This window comes from Sinocyclocheilus rhinocerous, unplaced genomic scaffold (assembly GCF_001515625.1).
Source record: "Sinocyclocheilus rhinocerous isolate Xijiao unplaced genomic scaffold, SAMN03320098_v1.1 scaffold20, whole genome shotgun sequence".
NCBI lineage: Eukaryota > Metazoa > Chordata > Actinopteri > Cypriniformes > Cyprinidae > Sinocyclocheilus > Sinocyclocheilus rhinocerous.
In genome coordinates, this window is record NW_015640468.1 from 2,148,402 (window position 1) to 2,164,244 (window position 15,843).

Here is a 15,843-nt window from a genome sequence, read left to right on the forward strand (position 1 = left end):
CCAAAATCTAAAGCCCATTAACACATTAACATTCTTGTGCTGGCTTGCAAACTCTGCCATTTCCTTCAGAAAATGCAATGTAATCTATTTTAAAAGATTAAACCTCAAGACTAAAATCAAACTGTAAATGGTTAACATTAAAGGCAAAATGAACTAACACTCACTGATTAGTTTGTGATACTCACAGCAGTGGAGATGACGGGCCGCACCTCTGAGAGGAAGGCTCGCCGTGGGCTGGAGGTTGTGCTGCGTGACAGGAAGGTGGGTTTGACAGACAGGAGCTCTACCTTCTCCCCCTCAGTCATCTGTAGAGGCCGAATGAGCTCTGAGATCTTACTCATCGAATCCTCATTACCTTCACACACACACACACACACACACACAAAGGTGACTGATTACTTCATTACTGTGTACAGTCTCATACTCCTCTCTCCATCTCAACACATCAACACTGCTGTTGATCTTATCAGTCTTCAGATTTTTCAGCATTAGACATTGTTTCATATTTCCTTATGGGAAGGGTAAAGGATGGTAAACTAAAGGTGAGCGAATATGAAGTGAACTATAATCAATCAATACCTTACAAAGGGGTTTGGACAGAAAATATACACTACTGTTCAAAAGTTTGGGGTCAGTAAGATTTTCTTGTTTTTGAAAGAAGTCTCAGCAGGGCTGCATTTATTTGATCAAAAATACAGAACCGTAATATTGTGAAATATTATTACGATTTAAAATAATAGTTTTCTATTTTAATATATTTTAAAAAGTTATTTAATCCTGTGTTGACAAAGCTGAATTTTCAGCAGCCATTACTCCAGTCTTTAATGTCACATGATCCTTCAGCAATCATTCTAATATGCTGAATTGCAGCTCAATAAATATTTCTTATTATGATCATTTTTTGGTGGAAACTGATTTTTTCATAAATAGAAAGTTCAGACGAAACAGCATTTTTTTGAAAGATATTTTTTTTCTGATCAATTTAATGCATCCTTAGAAATGCTTAATAAAAATGATTAATTTCTTTAAAAGGGTTTAAACTGTATTGTATGAATTTGTCTTAACAAAATGACAAAACATATAGCATTTATTTCAAACAAATAAAGCACAAACACGTTTTAAGCAGAACATTTCTTAGCTTATATATACTGTATACATATATATATATATATATTTATATATATATATATAAATTGATATACTGTATACAAATATATTGTTATATTGTTTACAATTAAGCCAAAAAATATTTAAACACTGTCAAACTGTAAAAATGACTCAGAAAAGTGAAGTTAGTTCTGGGAACATCTAATCATTTGAAATTCTAACGCAATGACAAAGATTCCCAAAAGTTTCCAAATATTTTGAGGTTCTTGCATATTATATATCTAATATTTAGTAAAATAATATTTAGTAAATTAATTCTAATTAATTTACTAAATATTATATATCTAATATTTAGTAAATTAATTAGAACTAATAAAATAGTAAAATGTCAAATATGGATTTTCACCACCACATAATGCAATGCAAAGCAACTCATTAAAATATTTAAAGTCCCCATGAAATCAAAATTAAAGTTTTTGGGGTGTTAGTATCAATGTGTTAGTCTTAAGGTTATCTATAAGGCAGCATGCGCGAGTATCGGAGCTTTGAATTCTGAATTCGAATTTTAATTCTACACAGAATGCTATATTTTATAGCAATATGGATGAGATTGTGGCTGGCATACCCTGTCAAATGCGGCTTTACGGAGCTCAACGGCTCTGAACGGCTCTAGCCCAAGCTGTGATATAAACTAACGCTATTGGCTATTTTAAAAAGGGGCGGGGCTGCTTGATGTGTCCCACCCTGTCTTCCTGTTTCAGTTAAAATGACGTCAACACAGAGTAACGCTGCGTGTTTCTAAGCATTTCAGGGGACCTTTAAGGAAGTGTAACACATGACCTTCTTCAGTATGCATACTGTACCTTTCCCAGAGGGGGCAGTGAGGCCGTTGAGAAGCTGGGAGAGGGTGAGGGGTTTGGTGGGTGAGCCGGGCGAGTCGCCCCCTGTCAGCTGACTGCTGCTCAGGATGTCTAACTTCCCAGCCTGCAATCTGAACTTCTCCAACTCTTTTGACAGCAGGTTAAACTGCTCACTCTGTGCCCGGCATTTTTCCTCCAGTTCTCTCACTTTAGCCTGGAAAGAAAAAGAGGGAAGGGAAGGAAAGAAAGAAAAAAAAGAGAAAGGCTAGGATTAAAAACATATACAGACCATTTTGGCTGGTCTGTGATAAAAGCATTGACATTTAAAACTGGTTACAGCTTTATTAACATCCATACTTCACATTAACTAACCGATGAAAGCTAATGAATGGAGCCTACAAACTCTACCAACTGTGAATGTGGTAAGCAACCTACAATAATACTACAAAAAATGGCCTACATCTAAAAGGAGGTTTTTCCTACCAAAAATCGCATTGTGTTCTTAGTGCGAAGGAAACTTCTCAGCTTCAGACACCAACAGAATCAAACAAAGACAGGAGTCAATCTATGTTCAGCTGTTATTATACATCAAATCTCTGTTTTGATCATGATGTTAGCGATGGGAAGTACTATTAAATGGAGGAGGGTACCACACATGCCAAAATAACAGTAAAAGCTGTTTATGCCTGATGATTTGACGAAACTCACATGTATATTTGTACATCAACACTATTATTAACCACATTAGAGGATCATGTGTGTTTGCATTTTAACAAGTCAACATACAACTGTAACTTGACCTGTTATACTTACAGTATGTCTTATGCAACATGTTTATGCACAGTTACAAGTTCGCATAAATCACTAAATGTGGCTTTTTGGGCAAGGAAATTAAAGGAGGGTGGTGGAAGGGAGACATGTCACGTTCTGCAATCCATCAGTTATGTTTGTTGTTGCCGATCTGATCTGCAAACGCACATATCCATGAGGCGCTAACAGGATTCAGCACAAGGCAGCACCCATGCATTGCAACACAGGAGGAGCAGAAAGGATCAGGCAGTGAATGAGAAACTTTTACCACTTAGTTACAAGAGCAAACTGGCTTTTGCAGCACTTTCATTTGTACTTTATGAACATGCCCTCATCTTCATTTATCTCCTGTGTTTAGCTTCTGTACAATCAAAAAACCTGCCTCCCAAGAGGAATGAGGGGACAACAGAACGGTTTCCAATCAAAAAAGAATAAATAAATAAAATCCACAGAGACATTTTGACTCTTGCTTTACTGAAGGTAGAGGTAATTCACAGGCAACTTTTGTCTTTGTTTTTCATTAGATAAATATCTATTTGGATGGCAACAAAGACATGCCACCACCCCCAAAAATAATATAACTGAAATAATAGTAACAAACAATTCATTGTAATTTTTAAATATGATATTTTTTTATATTTAATCGTTTTTTTTATTTGATATACAGGTGTATATTTTTATGCATTTATTGTTAAAAGAAGTTAATTTTAATTTAATTTATAGACTAATATAATTATTAATATTAGTCTATAAATTAAATAAAAACTAAATTATCCACCCAAATACTAAATATCCATTATGTTTTAATTTAATAAAATGTATATTAATAATTATATTAAAACAAAAATGTTTTTTGATAATGTTCATAAATAGACAGATAGGTAGGTAGGTAGATAGTTTAATAAAATGTATATATAGCTATTAATAATTAAATTAAAAAATGTTTTTTGATAATGTTCCTGATGTTATAACATTATCAAAAAAGAATACATACATAAATACATAAAATCTAAATTAAAATTTAAAAATGCAATAAAAAGCATCTGTTTGGCTTTGAAGACAAGCAAAATGTGACCCTTTTACTTTAAACATTTATAAAACACATAAGCAACTTTTGTCAGGAATGTATAAAATGACTATGAAGACTGATGGTTTGTACTAAAAAGCTTCAATAATTTGATCTACAGTGATATAGATCAAAGATATTGATCAAATGTTTACAGATCAATCATGGATGAGCAGTACAGTAATTGACAGGACAGCTAAACGAGGTGACAGGAACTACCCCCAGTGAGTCACACGGGGAGGAGAGGGAGAACTCTGAGGAGAAGTAACTCGAAAATACCTGCATGCTGTCCAAGTGATTCTGTATATGCAAAAAAAAAAAAAAAAAAAGACCAGTAACATAGTGACAAGAGATGCAAGGAACCAAACAAATCACAGTTGCACACACGAGCATTTCTACAGTTTCAGAAGTCACAGAGTCCCAACATGAGTACAATTTCAACCCCATTTTCCCTCAATCACCCATTAATGGCAGCAATGAATGAAAACAAGAAAGTAGAATATGGTAAATAAATAAATCATTAAATATGTATCAGAGAGATGTACATTAGTTTAAAACAATTATTAATCAAGCTGGTTAGCAAGGATATTTACAAGATTTTTTATTTATTTAATACATTTTTCTGATGTTTTTTTCAAATGTCATAAAATGGTGTAAGCTAAGATGTGACTCATATGGTAGCCAGATTTTTGGCTAATATGAGAAAATATACGATGACGCATGTGGAATGTGCTATACTATCATGGTCAGCCAAGATACGATTTAAAATGCATGCTTATATGCACACTCACATACACATGCACTGACATTCATGAGTAGATATCATTACTCACCTCTAACAGATGGACGGCACCTTCATGTTCCTTCTTAGCCTCAACCTGAGCCTATAAACAACACAAAAATAATATATGACCAAGTCAGTCATGCCATACTTCATAAAAGTCACAGCCAAATATATTCCTGCATGTTCCTAGTGTATAAACATTCTATTCCCAAGTTTGGCTGAATAAGCTTTAAGCAACAAGGACTTGTGATCGGATGCAGTGCATTGTAGGGTCATCCATTATAACTCTCAGCAGCTGTGGAAAACAGCATTCAGTTCCACATGAATAGAGGAACATCTGTTGGAGTGTCAGCCTCTGCAGTATCACAACATGAGGGAACATTTCAGAATTATGTATGGAGATTCACCTTCAGAACAACAAAACTTGGTTCTTAATGTCTTGACTTCTTCTGATGAGAGTGTGTGCCATTTCTTCTGTTTATTCTCCTCTGTAATCACAGTGCTCCATTCAATAAAGACAGACAATGACTCAAATGTTTCAGAGGGTGACAATGTGCACGCATTCTGGAGAAAATGTCAGATTTGATCACCTGCTCTGCCATTTCATTAGAGAGTAATTTACTCTGAGTGGTGAGACAGCGGCACTTTTCTCTTCATTCAGACGAGAAATGAGAGGAATATTTCAGAGTTATCTAAAATTGCTGAAACACTTTTTCATTAAACATCTCTCTTCATTAAGAGCACTCTGAACAGCTGGATTTTATTATTGGGTGTTTCTACAATTTTAAGCTTTTTTTGTCATAGGGGTTGATTTTTTTTAAATTAAAACGTATTTCATCATTTATTATAAGAAACTCACATTAAAATGATCTTGGACACTTTTTACTATGCCTTCATCAATAATCTCTTCAATACACCTTATATGTAAATATTTTATTGTTCTAAAATTAGACTTTCTATCTTAAATTATGAAAACCCATCATAAAAAATAATAACATTTTTAACATATAATTTAAACAAAGAGTGTAATTTGAATACTTACGTGATTTATATATATTTTTTATTAAACTGTCACACACAACCAACAATTTTGGCCCTAATACAGTTAAAGTTGTCAAATGATGCAAAAAGTTGGAAAATATTATTTATTTTGTATTTATTTAGGATACATATAATGCTATGAAATCAGCTATGAAGCTATGAAATCAGCCTTAGCAAAAGCCTTGTTTAAACAGATACCAGAAGCTTAAGCATGATGCAAGGTCTTCTACACTCTGGCCTGTGCATGAGCTCCAAAGAATTTGGTGTGGTTGGAAACCCTGATCTCTCACCTTCTGCAGAAGGTCAATCTCCTGCTGCTTGGCACTGAGGACGGCCAAGGCTTGTTCATGCTCTAATTCTAGCTGCTGCCTCCTCTCTGCAGCCTCTCGCATATGCTGGGAAAGAGAGAAGACAAAGCAGGAGGTGAGAGGAAACTCAGCGAAGGATGAACACAGACAGAATGAGAGCAACCATCAATCATTATTAAAGGGATAGTTCACCCCAAAAAAGAAAACTCGGTTGTCATTTACTTACCCTCATGATGACTTTCTAGAGAGGAGCACAAAAGGAGATATTAAGAAGAATGTCCAAGCTGCTTTTTTCCATGCAATTAAAGCGGATTGGGATCAGGGACAGCTACGGTAATCACTGATTTCATAGTAAAACAGCAGCTTGGACATGATGTTAGATAACTACTTTTGTGTTGTACGCAATAATGTCACAGTATGGGTTTGGAACAGCATAAAAAGCAAAGCTTTTTAGGTCACACTAAAACACTTTTAGCTGCTGTTAAAACTCAACAAAGGAGTCCCTGCACTGATCTATAGACCTCTTTTTATATCAGCTTATAAAAGTTCAGTCTCCAGGAGCACCAGAGACAAAAATCCCTTCTAATCCAGGAGTATCTGATGTAAGATTTCTTTTTACCTGAGCATATCAACTCAGAATTAGGGGCCGTTCACACTGAACGCAATCAAAGACTATAGAATACCCAAGACGTGTCACTTGTGTAGTTCTGAATGGGGAAAAATGCAACGCTCAATATGGCCTCTCTATTGAACGAAGCCCCGCCTACTGAGTAAAAGAGCCAATCGCTAATCTGTAAATTCAGCACGTTGCTGCAGCTGCACAACCACCCCCTGTAATCGTATCACCCCATCGTAAGAGCAGACCTTATGCTTTCAAATCGTTCTCGCAGTACTTTGGTGTCATTCAATGATCGGTGCGCAGCGACGCTTCAAGTCGAAAGAACGAACAAACACGTGCGTGTATTTGCATCGCTTTGATCGTTCTCACCTTCTCACGAGCGACGCGCCACGATTGGTCGATTATATACAATACCTGCATGTTATTGGTCAAACTACTTTGGATGTTTTAGGCAATATAAAAATCCCGGCCAGGAAGTGTCCCGTATGAACGGCACATATGCCCACCCTAATCCTAGGTGTATATGACTTTCTTCTTTCAGACGAATACAATCTGAGTTATATAAAAAATGTCCTGGCTTCCAAGCTTTATAATGGCAGTGAATGGTGGTCGAGATTTTGAAGCAAAATTGAAGCAAAAAAGCGTTACTGCAGCTGCCCGAGAGGCGTTTCAAAGATGGTCACCGAGTGACATGACTTGCCTTAAAGGGACTTTGACGCAATCCACTGCACTGCTTTTTCATTGTTTTAATATCTTAATACGCATTGCGCTTATGTCCCAAGTCTTTTGCTTTGTCCCGCAAATGACACAGCCTTCACAAGGTGCTCGAGTTAAAAGCAGTTAAACTGTTTAAAACGTGTCTAGATGCTGCACTTTTTTAATTCACTGCAAGTAAAACCATGTTCGGTGTGAACGGTCCCTTGCTGTGTTAAAGAGATAGTTCATCCAAAAATGAAAATTCCCCCATATTTTACTCACCCTCAAGCCATCCTAGGTAGGGTGACCATATGGGCCATTTTTACGGGACGTGTCCTTATTGCCTAAAATATTCAGGTTTTGGCTGTTTGCACTGTGAGATCGGTCGTTGTATGACATTCACGAGAGCTATAGAGAGTAGGGATGCACCGATACCGATACTGGTATCGGTATCGGGCCCGATACTGGCCTCCTGTACTCGTACTCGTACTCATTAAAATGAATGGTGGTCGAGATTTTGAAGCAAAATTGAAGCAAAAAAGTCCTATTCGGACGGTAATTGTTTCTCAGGGAGTCGTAAGGTATTTTCACCATTTACAGGGGGTTGTCTGTGATTTTATTGCCATCCGGATACAGAATGTTGGTGGTTTTCTCCGACCACCTGCGTAAAAATCCCCGTTCGAATTTGCTACTGTTTTTCTGACAAACACGAAGGTCATGTGGTGATTTAATTACCGTCTGAATCCTCATGTTTGAGTTTACAAAAAGAAATCAATAGCTTACGCTTCGTCTACATCCTACATCATCCGATGGAATGCCACTCTCTCGTGTACGCACGTATGACAGTTAGTAGAAACTAGAGATTTCGGTTTATGTAGTTTTAAATATGGATATTTTTCGGACACAAATGCATCGATTCACTTCAGAAGGCCTTTATTAACCCCCTGGAGCTGTGTGGAGCACTTTTTATGATGGATGGATGCACTTTATTGGTCTTCAAAATCTCAACACCCATTCACTGCCATTATAAGGCTTGGAAGAGCCAGGACATTTTTTAATATAACTCCGATTGTATTAGTCTGAAAGAAGAAAGTCATAAACACCTAAGATGGCTTGAAGGTGAGTAAATTATAGGGTAATTTTCATTTTTGGGGGAACTATCCCTTTAATACCTTCAGAATATGGACACTTATTTGTCGTCTTCTACTGAGCTTAAATGTTTTTTTTAAGGAAAAGTAAATCCAAAAAGTATTCTATAAAGTCAATCGAAACCCATATGTTAATTCTTTAAAGGATTTTCAGTGAATTTAACTGAGTCAGGGTAGCACCATATTTCATTTTTAAAAGGAATCAAATTGAGGCTGTAAAGGATTGGACAGTGCATTCAATGGATTGGTTTTTAACAAAATACTGATTGTGCAGCTGACAAAAAGTCTTGCAGTAGACAAAAACTCCATAGAACAGTTTTTTAAGTTGTGGATGTGGCCTAATGGTTAGAGAGTCAGACTTAATAGTTAGAGAGTCGGGACTTGTAACCCAAAGGTCGCGGGTTCAAGTCTTGGTACCTGCAGGGATATTAGGTGGGGAGAGTGAATGCCCAGCGCTCTCTTCCACCCTCAATACCCACGACTGAGGTGCCCTTGAGCAAGGCACCGAATCCCCAACTGCTCCACTGGTGCCACAGCAAAAATGGCTGCCCACTGCTCCTGGTGTGTGTGTGTGTGTGTGTGTATTTGTTCACTACTCACTGCTGTGTGTTTGACACTATACTTGGCCACACGTCACTTTCACTTAAAGATGAGTTGTGAAAATTATGTAATTTAGGACCTTTATACATTATTTATACAGCCATTGTAAAGAATGTAAGTCTTTCTCTCACAGCCTTGTGTTAAAATTAATATGGCATCTAACCTGACTAAGTGCTATAACAACTAAATTTCAATCTGTTCATCAAACAAAGCTATAGTACAAGTTTAGAAGACTTGAAATAGACACAGTCACTACAAACTGTTGTTGCATGGTTTTGAGCTGCACTTCACAGCATATGGTTTTGAAATGACACGAATGTGAGTAAATAATGATAGAATCCTCATTTTTGGGTGAACTATCCCTTTAAGCACTGAAAACAACAGCAAAATGTTGTTGTAAATCAGGTTTATGTAATTTGCTTCACCCCTTCAGATAAAGCAAAAACAGAAGTGAAGCATCATGTCAATCAGCCAGACTAAGCACAGCCACGGAGCTTCGCATGATCAATAAAGGGCTCAAGGGTCATGGCTCTGTACATGAAAGGGTGTGTGCAAACAACACAGCATGTTCAATCAGCAGCATTACTGCCCAACAACATCCCTAGAAGCTCTTCTGACCTGTTAAAAGTACACAGTGACAAAACCTAGCAATTTTCTTTCCATTTGTGACAGGTGAGGTTACAGGGGATAAAGGGTAAAGGAAGGATTTTCCATGCTGCAATGAAAGAGGAGTGCAGGGTAGTGGAAGGTTAGAATAATCTAACCTTCAGAGGACAAATAAACTGTACTGTGTGTGAAATGTGTTACGGTTATCTGACCATCAATTGTGAGTGAAAATCTCTATGCCTACTAACAATGGGACAAATTATCTAATAATAATCAAAAGTGCCTGATTTTTATGCCTCAATGGATTATCAGTACTTATTTAGCACTGCTGATTTACTCAAGTACTTATTTATTGAAAAGCGTAATCATTTTAACATATATAAATATTTTGTCAATTTATTTATTTACGCACTCATTCATTCATTCATTCATTTGTGACCATTAATGTATTTTTATTTATTATTTTCATTTAATTTAATTTTTTGACGAACAGCTGTGTTATAAAACTTTTTTTTTAATGAAGATGCCTCAATATTATGTTTTAAGTTAAATATTTAATGGATAATGTTCAGTCCAGTCATAATTGCAAAATAAACTCCTTCAAGATCATATAATGATAACAATGTTGCAGTTTATTTTGCAATAAGGAGGCATCTGCATAAAAACTAGACAATATAACCACAGAATAAAAATTAATCATCTAAACCATTAAAATATTGTGATAAATATTGTGATAGTACTAGATTACTTTTTTTTTAAAATCAAGACTGATAGTTTCAACATATTTCACACTTTGTACATTCAGCAAAACTGTCACCTCATAACTGAAATAAAAAAAAATCAAAATATTTTTAAGAATATTAACAGCATGTATATCTCACATTCAAAAGAAGAGCTGGGTTAGTTTCTTTTGTGAGGGGAGGGTGTAATTGTGCATAACTGTTGTGTCATGCACAAATGCATTCCACAGTGCCTCAGCCGGCGACCATTCATATCGCATACAGCATTCAGATCAGCTGTTAGTACACAGTCAAAAGGTCCACATTCAGTTAGTGCTGACTTCTGTAAAGTCTTTAGAGATACCTGATGAATGAAAAATATGGAGGGAGGCAGGGAGTGGGGAGGGGCAGGAGAGTGTTAGACGTTAGGGGAGGGGTAGGGTGCTCCAGGACTCCTAGTCGATCACAGATCCACACTTTGAGGGCGTACGACAGCTCTAAAACCATAAAAGAGTAAGAGGGGAGTAAAAGAGGTGAAAAAACAGATGAAAGTTTAGGTCATGATCTAAATCGACCTTAAACATGGCCAGCCAGGTTTCCTGAAACATACTGTATGTCATGAACTTGGATACTGAGAGACTTCACACTAAGAAAAAGGACTATAACGTTTTCACTCGCCACCACACAGCTTGACTTAGTCAACATATATGAAGGCTAATCAGGTAACCAGTAAAGAAAATGTAGATCGTAATTTTTATTTCTTACTCCAAATTGATGAAAAAAATAACATTTTGATTTTAGGTTGGAATGCCTTGATATGGTGAATCTCAAAAACATAACATATCACCCAGGATTTAAAAAAAATTAAAAATAAATAAATATATATATATATATATATATATAATATATATATTAGTTGATGAGAACATGTAAAATTAAACCAAATATACAAGCATTTTACACATTAATTACTATGAACTAATTATGACTTTTTAAGCTATATTATTTCATTTTAATATTTAATTGTATATATACACATTTTTATAAAAAGTATCAAATGTATCCTTAAAAGTCTCATGCTCAACTAAAATGTTACTAATAAAATGAATGAATTTATTAACCATAAATAATACAATTAAACAGAATATTCATGTACTTTATATAATCATTTAAAGGTGTATTAACATTTAATAAAAATAAATGTTAAAGGGATGGTTCACCCCAAAAAATCTAATTTACCCTCATGTCCATAAGGACTATAACGTTTTCACTCGCCACCACACAGCTTGACTTAGTCAACATATATGAAGGCTAATCAGGTAACCAGTAAAGAAAATGTAGATCGTAATTTTTATTTCTTACTCCAAATTGATGAAAAAAATAACATTTTGATTTTAGGTTGGAATGCCTTGATATGGTGAATCTCAAAAACATAACATATCACCCAGGATTTAAAAAAAATTAAAAATAAATAAATATATATATATATATATATATATAATATATATATTAGTGATTATTTAGTTTAACGCATAAAAAATATTTAGCGCAATTAACGCAGGGGCGGGGCTAGGGATGGCCACCCCACTCACAACTGCTGCTTCTGTCACTTTTTCTCTTGACAAGAAGTGCATTTATTCAGTCGCAGAACGACTGAGAACGGGAGACATTTCAGACGCACGCTCCATTTCACTTCAGCTCCAGGCGCGAGTCAAGCAAGCGCGGAAACGGTACTGTTCTCGCAGCGCATGCTCTTCAATTGCACGCACAAAGGCGCCGGCGCACGCTGTAGCCTGTATCCTTTCATATCAAAGTGTGAAATAAACTACGTGCATGCTGTCTTGGTCAGTTAAGTCATGAAGTTACCAAAAAGGCGATTAAAGCTGCCTTAAAACTGTACATGCATGTAATATATTTTAAATGAGTCACATTTAAAAACATGTCTCTGAAATGGTTTTCAAAACTGTCCTGGAGCAGCCCAGCACTGTCTCACTTATCTAACACACCCGATTCAACTCGTCAGCTCATTAATAGAGACTTTAAGACCTGAAGTGGGTCAGAAAAGGTAAAAAGAGTTGGGTTTATAATGGGTTTATGTGAAGATTGTTTTAAGTTAACTTAAATTAGAAGTATTTTTTTTTAAGTCTAACAAATGTTAAAATTGATAGCTCTGAATTATACTGTAATGATGAATGGCTAGTCATGTTGAATAGTCAATGGTTAAATATTAGAGGGGGGGGCAATTTTATATTGGTATCATTGATACTGGCTTTCAGTCATAAAAAAAGATGCCATTAAACAAATATAAAAAAATATACGGTCTGTATGTTGTTTGTACATTCATTTGAAGATTGAATGTGAAATTATTACAATATAAAAGGTTATTTAAAAACTATATTATTATATTTTCCATAATGAAAATGAAGCCTATTTAAGGCCATTAAAAGTTTTTATATTGTGACATTATTTTTATGACAATTATGCACAGACAAAATTCTTATTAATATAATGTGAAAAAGGTCATTTTCAATACTGTAATTATTTAGTTGTATTATTTAGGAAATATTTATATATCACGATAGATAGATAGATAGATAGATAGATAGATAGATGATAGATAGACAGACAGACATTAGACATATATTTTTAATAATACGTTTTCTTATTGCATTGTAAATAATCTTACAATGCAAATGTAGAGCATTGTAGAAAAAATGTCCAAACACAGGCTTCATTTTCTTTTTCCATAACTTATATTTTTCCTTCGATTATGTGATTTACACTGACACGTCTGGCGGGTTCTCACCTTCAGCACCTGCTCTAGGTTCTCCAGTTTGCCTTGGAGCTCAGTCCTCTCCAACAGAGCACAATCTCTCTGCACTGTCACAGTGTACAGAGCCTCCTGCAGCTGTTCATACTCACTTTTCACCTGATAAAGAGAGAGAGAGACAGAGATGAATCAAAACACCTTCAGTCTTACACTGTTTGCCCTCTGACCTCTGTTAGAAAGGTAAAAGGTCATTCTATTCTGCCAAAAAAAAAACATTTTAGGTTTTTAGATTACAAAAACACATGGCCTAATGGTTTGCGCACATGTTTGACACACTGGTACTCATGCAAATGACACATTTCTAGGTCCCATTCGCCCATCATTCCCTGTTCTCTGTCTCTTTAGGCCACATTTATTAAAAAATGAAGTATGATTTTATTTCATTAATGTCACAAGGATAAAACAAAACAAGTTAACTTCATTTTATTCATACCAACTATTAAAGGGATAGTTCACCCAAAAATGAAAATTTGATGTTTATCTGCTTACCCCCAGGGCATCCAAGATGTAGGTGACTTTGTTTCTTCAGTAGAACACAAACGGAGATTTTTAACTCAAACCGTTGCAGTCTGTCAGCCATATAATGTAAGTGGATGGGAATCACGGCTTTGAGAATCAAAAAAGCATACACAAACAAAACCAAATTAAACCCTGCGGCTCGTGACGATACATTGATGTGTAAAGATACGAAACGATCGGTCTGTGCAAGAAACTGAACAGTATTTCTATCGTTTTTTACCTCTGATTTTTTACCGCAATGTCCGAACTATCTGTCCTGAGCGTGTTCTTCTCAACAGCCGGCGCGTGAAGAGTCTTTTTTTTTTCTTGCTTTACGGCAGATCGCAGACTTATAAGTGCATTACCGCCACCAATCTCTCAAATCGCCGGCTGTTGAGAAGAACGCACTCAGGATGCGCTCAGGACAAGACAGTTCGGACATTGTGGTGAAAATCAGAGGTAAAAAACGATAGAAATACTGTTCAGTTTCTTGCACAGACTGATCGTTTTGTCTTTACTCATCAATGTATCGTCACGAGCCGCAGGGTTTAATTTGGTTTTGTTTGTGTATGTTTTTATGACTCTCAAAGCCGTGATTCCCATTCACTTACATTATATGGCTGACAGACTGCAACGGTTTGAGTTAAAAATCTCCGTTTGTGTTCTACTGAAGAAACAACATCTTGGATGCCCTGGGGGTAAGCAGATAAACATCAAATTTTCATTTTTGGGTGAACTATCCCTTTAAGATGAGAGTTTAAACCAGTAGTTATGAGTGTCAAACTTTCTGTGGTGGTTGTCTTTGGTTCTGTAGTAGTGTAGAGGAAAATCATGTATGGATAAGACCATCTGGACCCATGTGGCCACAAGGCTAATAGGTGAAGCTTTTGAACACAGTTCACAACATCCAGCATGCTTTCATAAACAGCAGGGTCTGAGAGGGCAGCTCTAGAGGCTCCAGGCACCTCCAGGAAACCTCCAGGCACATCTGCTCCACTGTTACCTCAGAATATATAAGAGGTTTCTTCAAAGGATTCAATTATGCCATTAAATACCCTGATCAATTGAAAATGACATACTCTGTTTGTCATTATCCACTGATATGCGATATATGGAGTATGTGTAGTCAGCACTGAGCTCTGGGGTGAGAGTCGTGTTTTTAGAGAGCGAGAGCAGAGGGGTTGATGTCCTGTATCGATCGCAGCGCCAGTCATGATAAAAAGCTGAGCTGTCAAGAGACAGCGGCAGTACTCACACTCCACACCTGTCCAGTCTGACACTCATCTCTTATCTGCAACCTGACCTGAACACCCACTGCAACAGCAATTACAGCTGAACACGCTTGTTCTAGAGGAAATATGTTTGAACAATTACACTTGTATTGTTGATTCTTATGACATTCAAGCAGCATGTTGTTGGATAGATGGTGGTGATGATGGTGGTGGTGTGCAAATGACCTTCATGTACAAATTAAAGAGTGTTACTCATTGCGTGTTACTCATTGCGTGGCTCGCGAGCCTCATGCGGCTCGCCAAGCTTTAATGTGTGGCTCCGATGGGAGATGGCAGTAAATAATGCGATGATATGATCAATACAGATATTTAATAAAAACATTAAAAACAAGCAGGGCTAAAACTAAGCCATTAAAAAACTCACACCGTGTCTACACTGGACGCGAGTGTCGTGGTGCGACTCGACAAAAGACAATAGAACCCATTTTAATTATGGCCCTATGATTTCTGCGATGCGGAAAACGCGGACGGAATTGCGGAATCCAGTCATAAAAACAGAATTTACTGTATAACGCGGAATGTCACGGAATTTGTCAAAGTTTGGGTGAATAAATCAAAAGTAGGTCATTACACTTAAATCAAATCGCAATATTGACTGGTATCTGTAAATATTAAGCTGCAAAAATAACATTTAAATATGAATCCTGCATGTCTCTTTATGAATGAATGGCACAGACGCGTGGTTTCATTTACTACACACATACTGAAGTGCGCAGTGTTTTCAGTGTCTGCTGTCTCGCTAAATGAGAACATAAATACATGAACAACAGTCAGTGTCTGCTCTATTACAAATAATTTATATTTTAAAAATACCCAAAACAGCGCAACTACAAGATGGAAATATAGCCTAGAAAGATAT

At 36.3% G+C, this 15,843-nt stretch overlaps 1 protein-coding gene across 1 annotated transcript in view; it reads right to left on the bottom strand.

Moving 5' to 3' along the window:
• Positions 1-15,843, bottom strand: part of LOC107753130 (RIMS-binding protein 2-like) — a 162,605-nt gene that overhangs the window by 33,944 nt on the left and 112,818 nt on the right. The window contains 7 exon segments of the mRNA XM_016569256.1: positions 186-355; positions 1,971-2,181; positions 2,451-2,492; positions 4,123-4,143; positions 4,677-4,727; positions 5,959-6,063; positions 13,171-13,293. Coding sequence (XP_016424742.1) covers positions 186-355; positions 1,971-2,181; positions 2,451-2,492; positions 4,123-4,143; positions 4,677-4,727; positions 5,959-6,063; positions 13,171-13,293 — 723 coding nt within the window.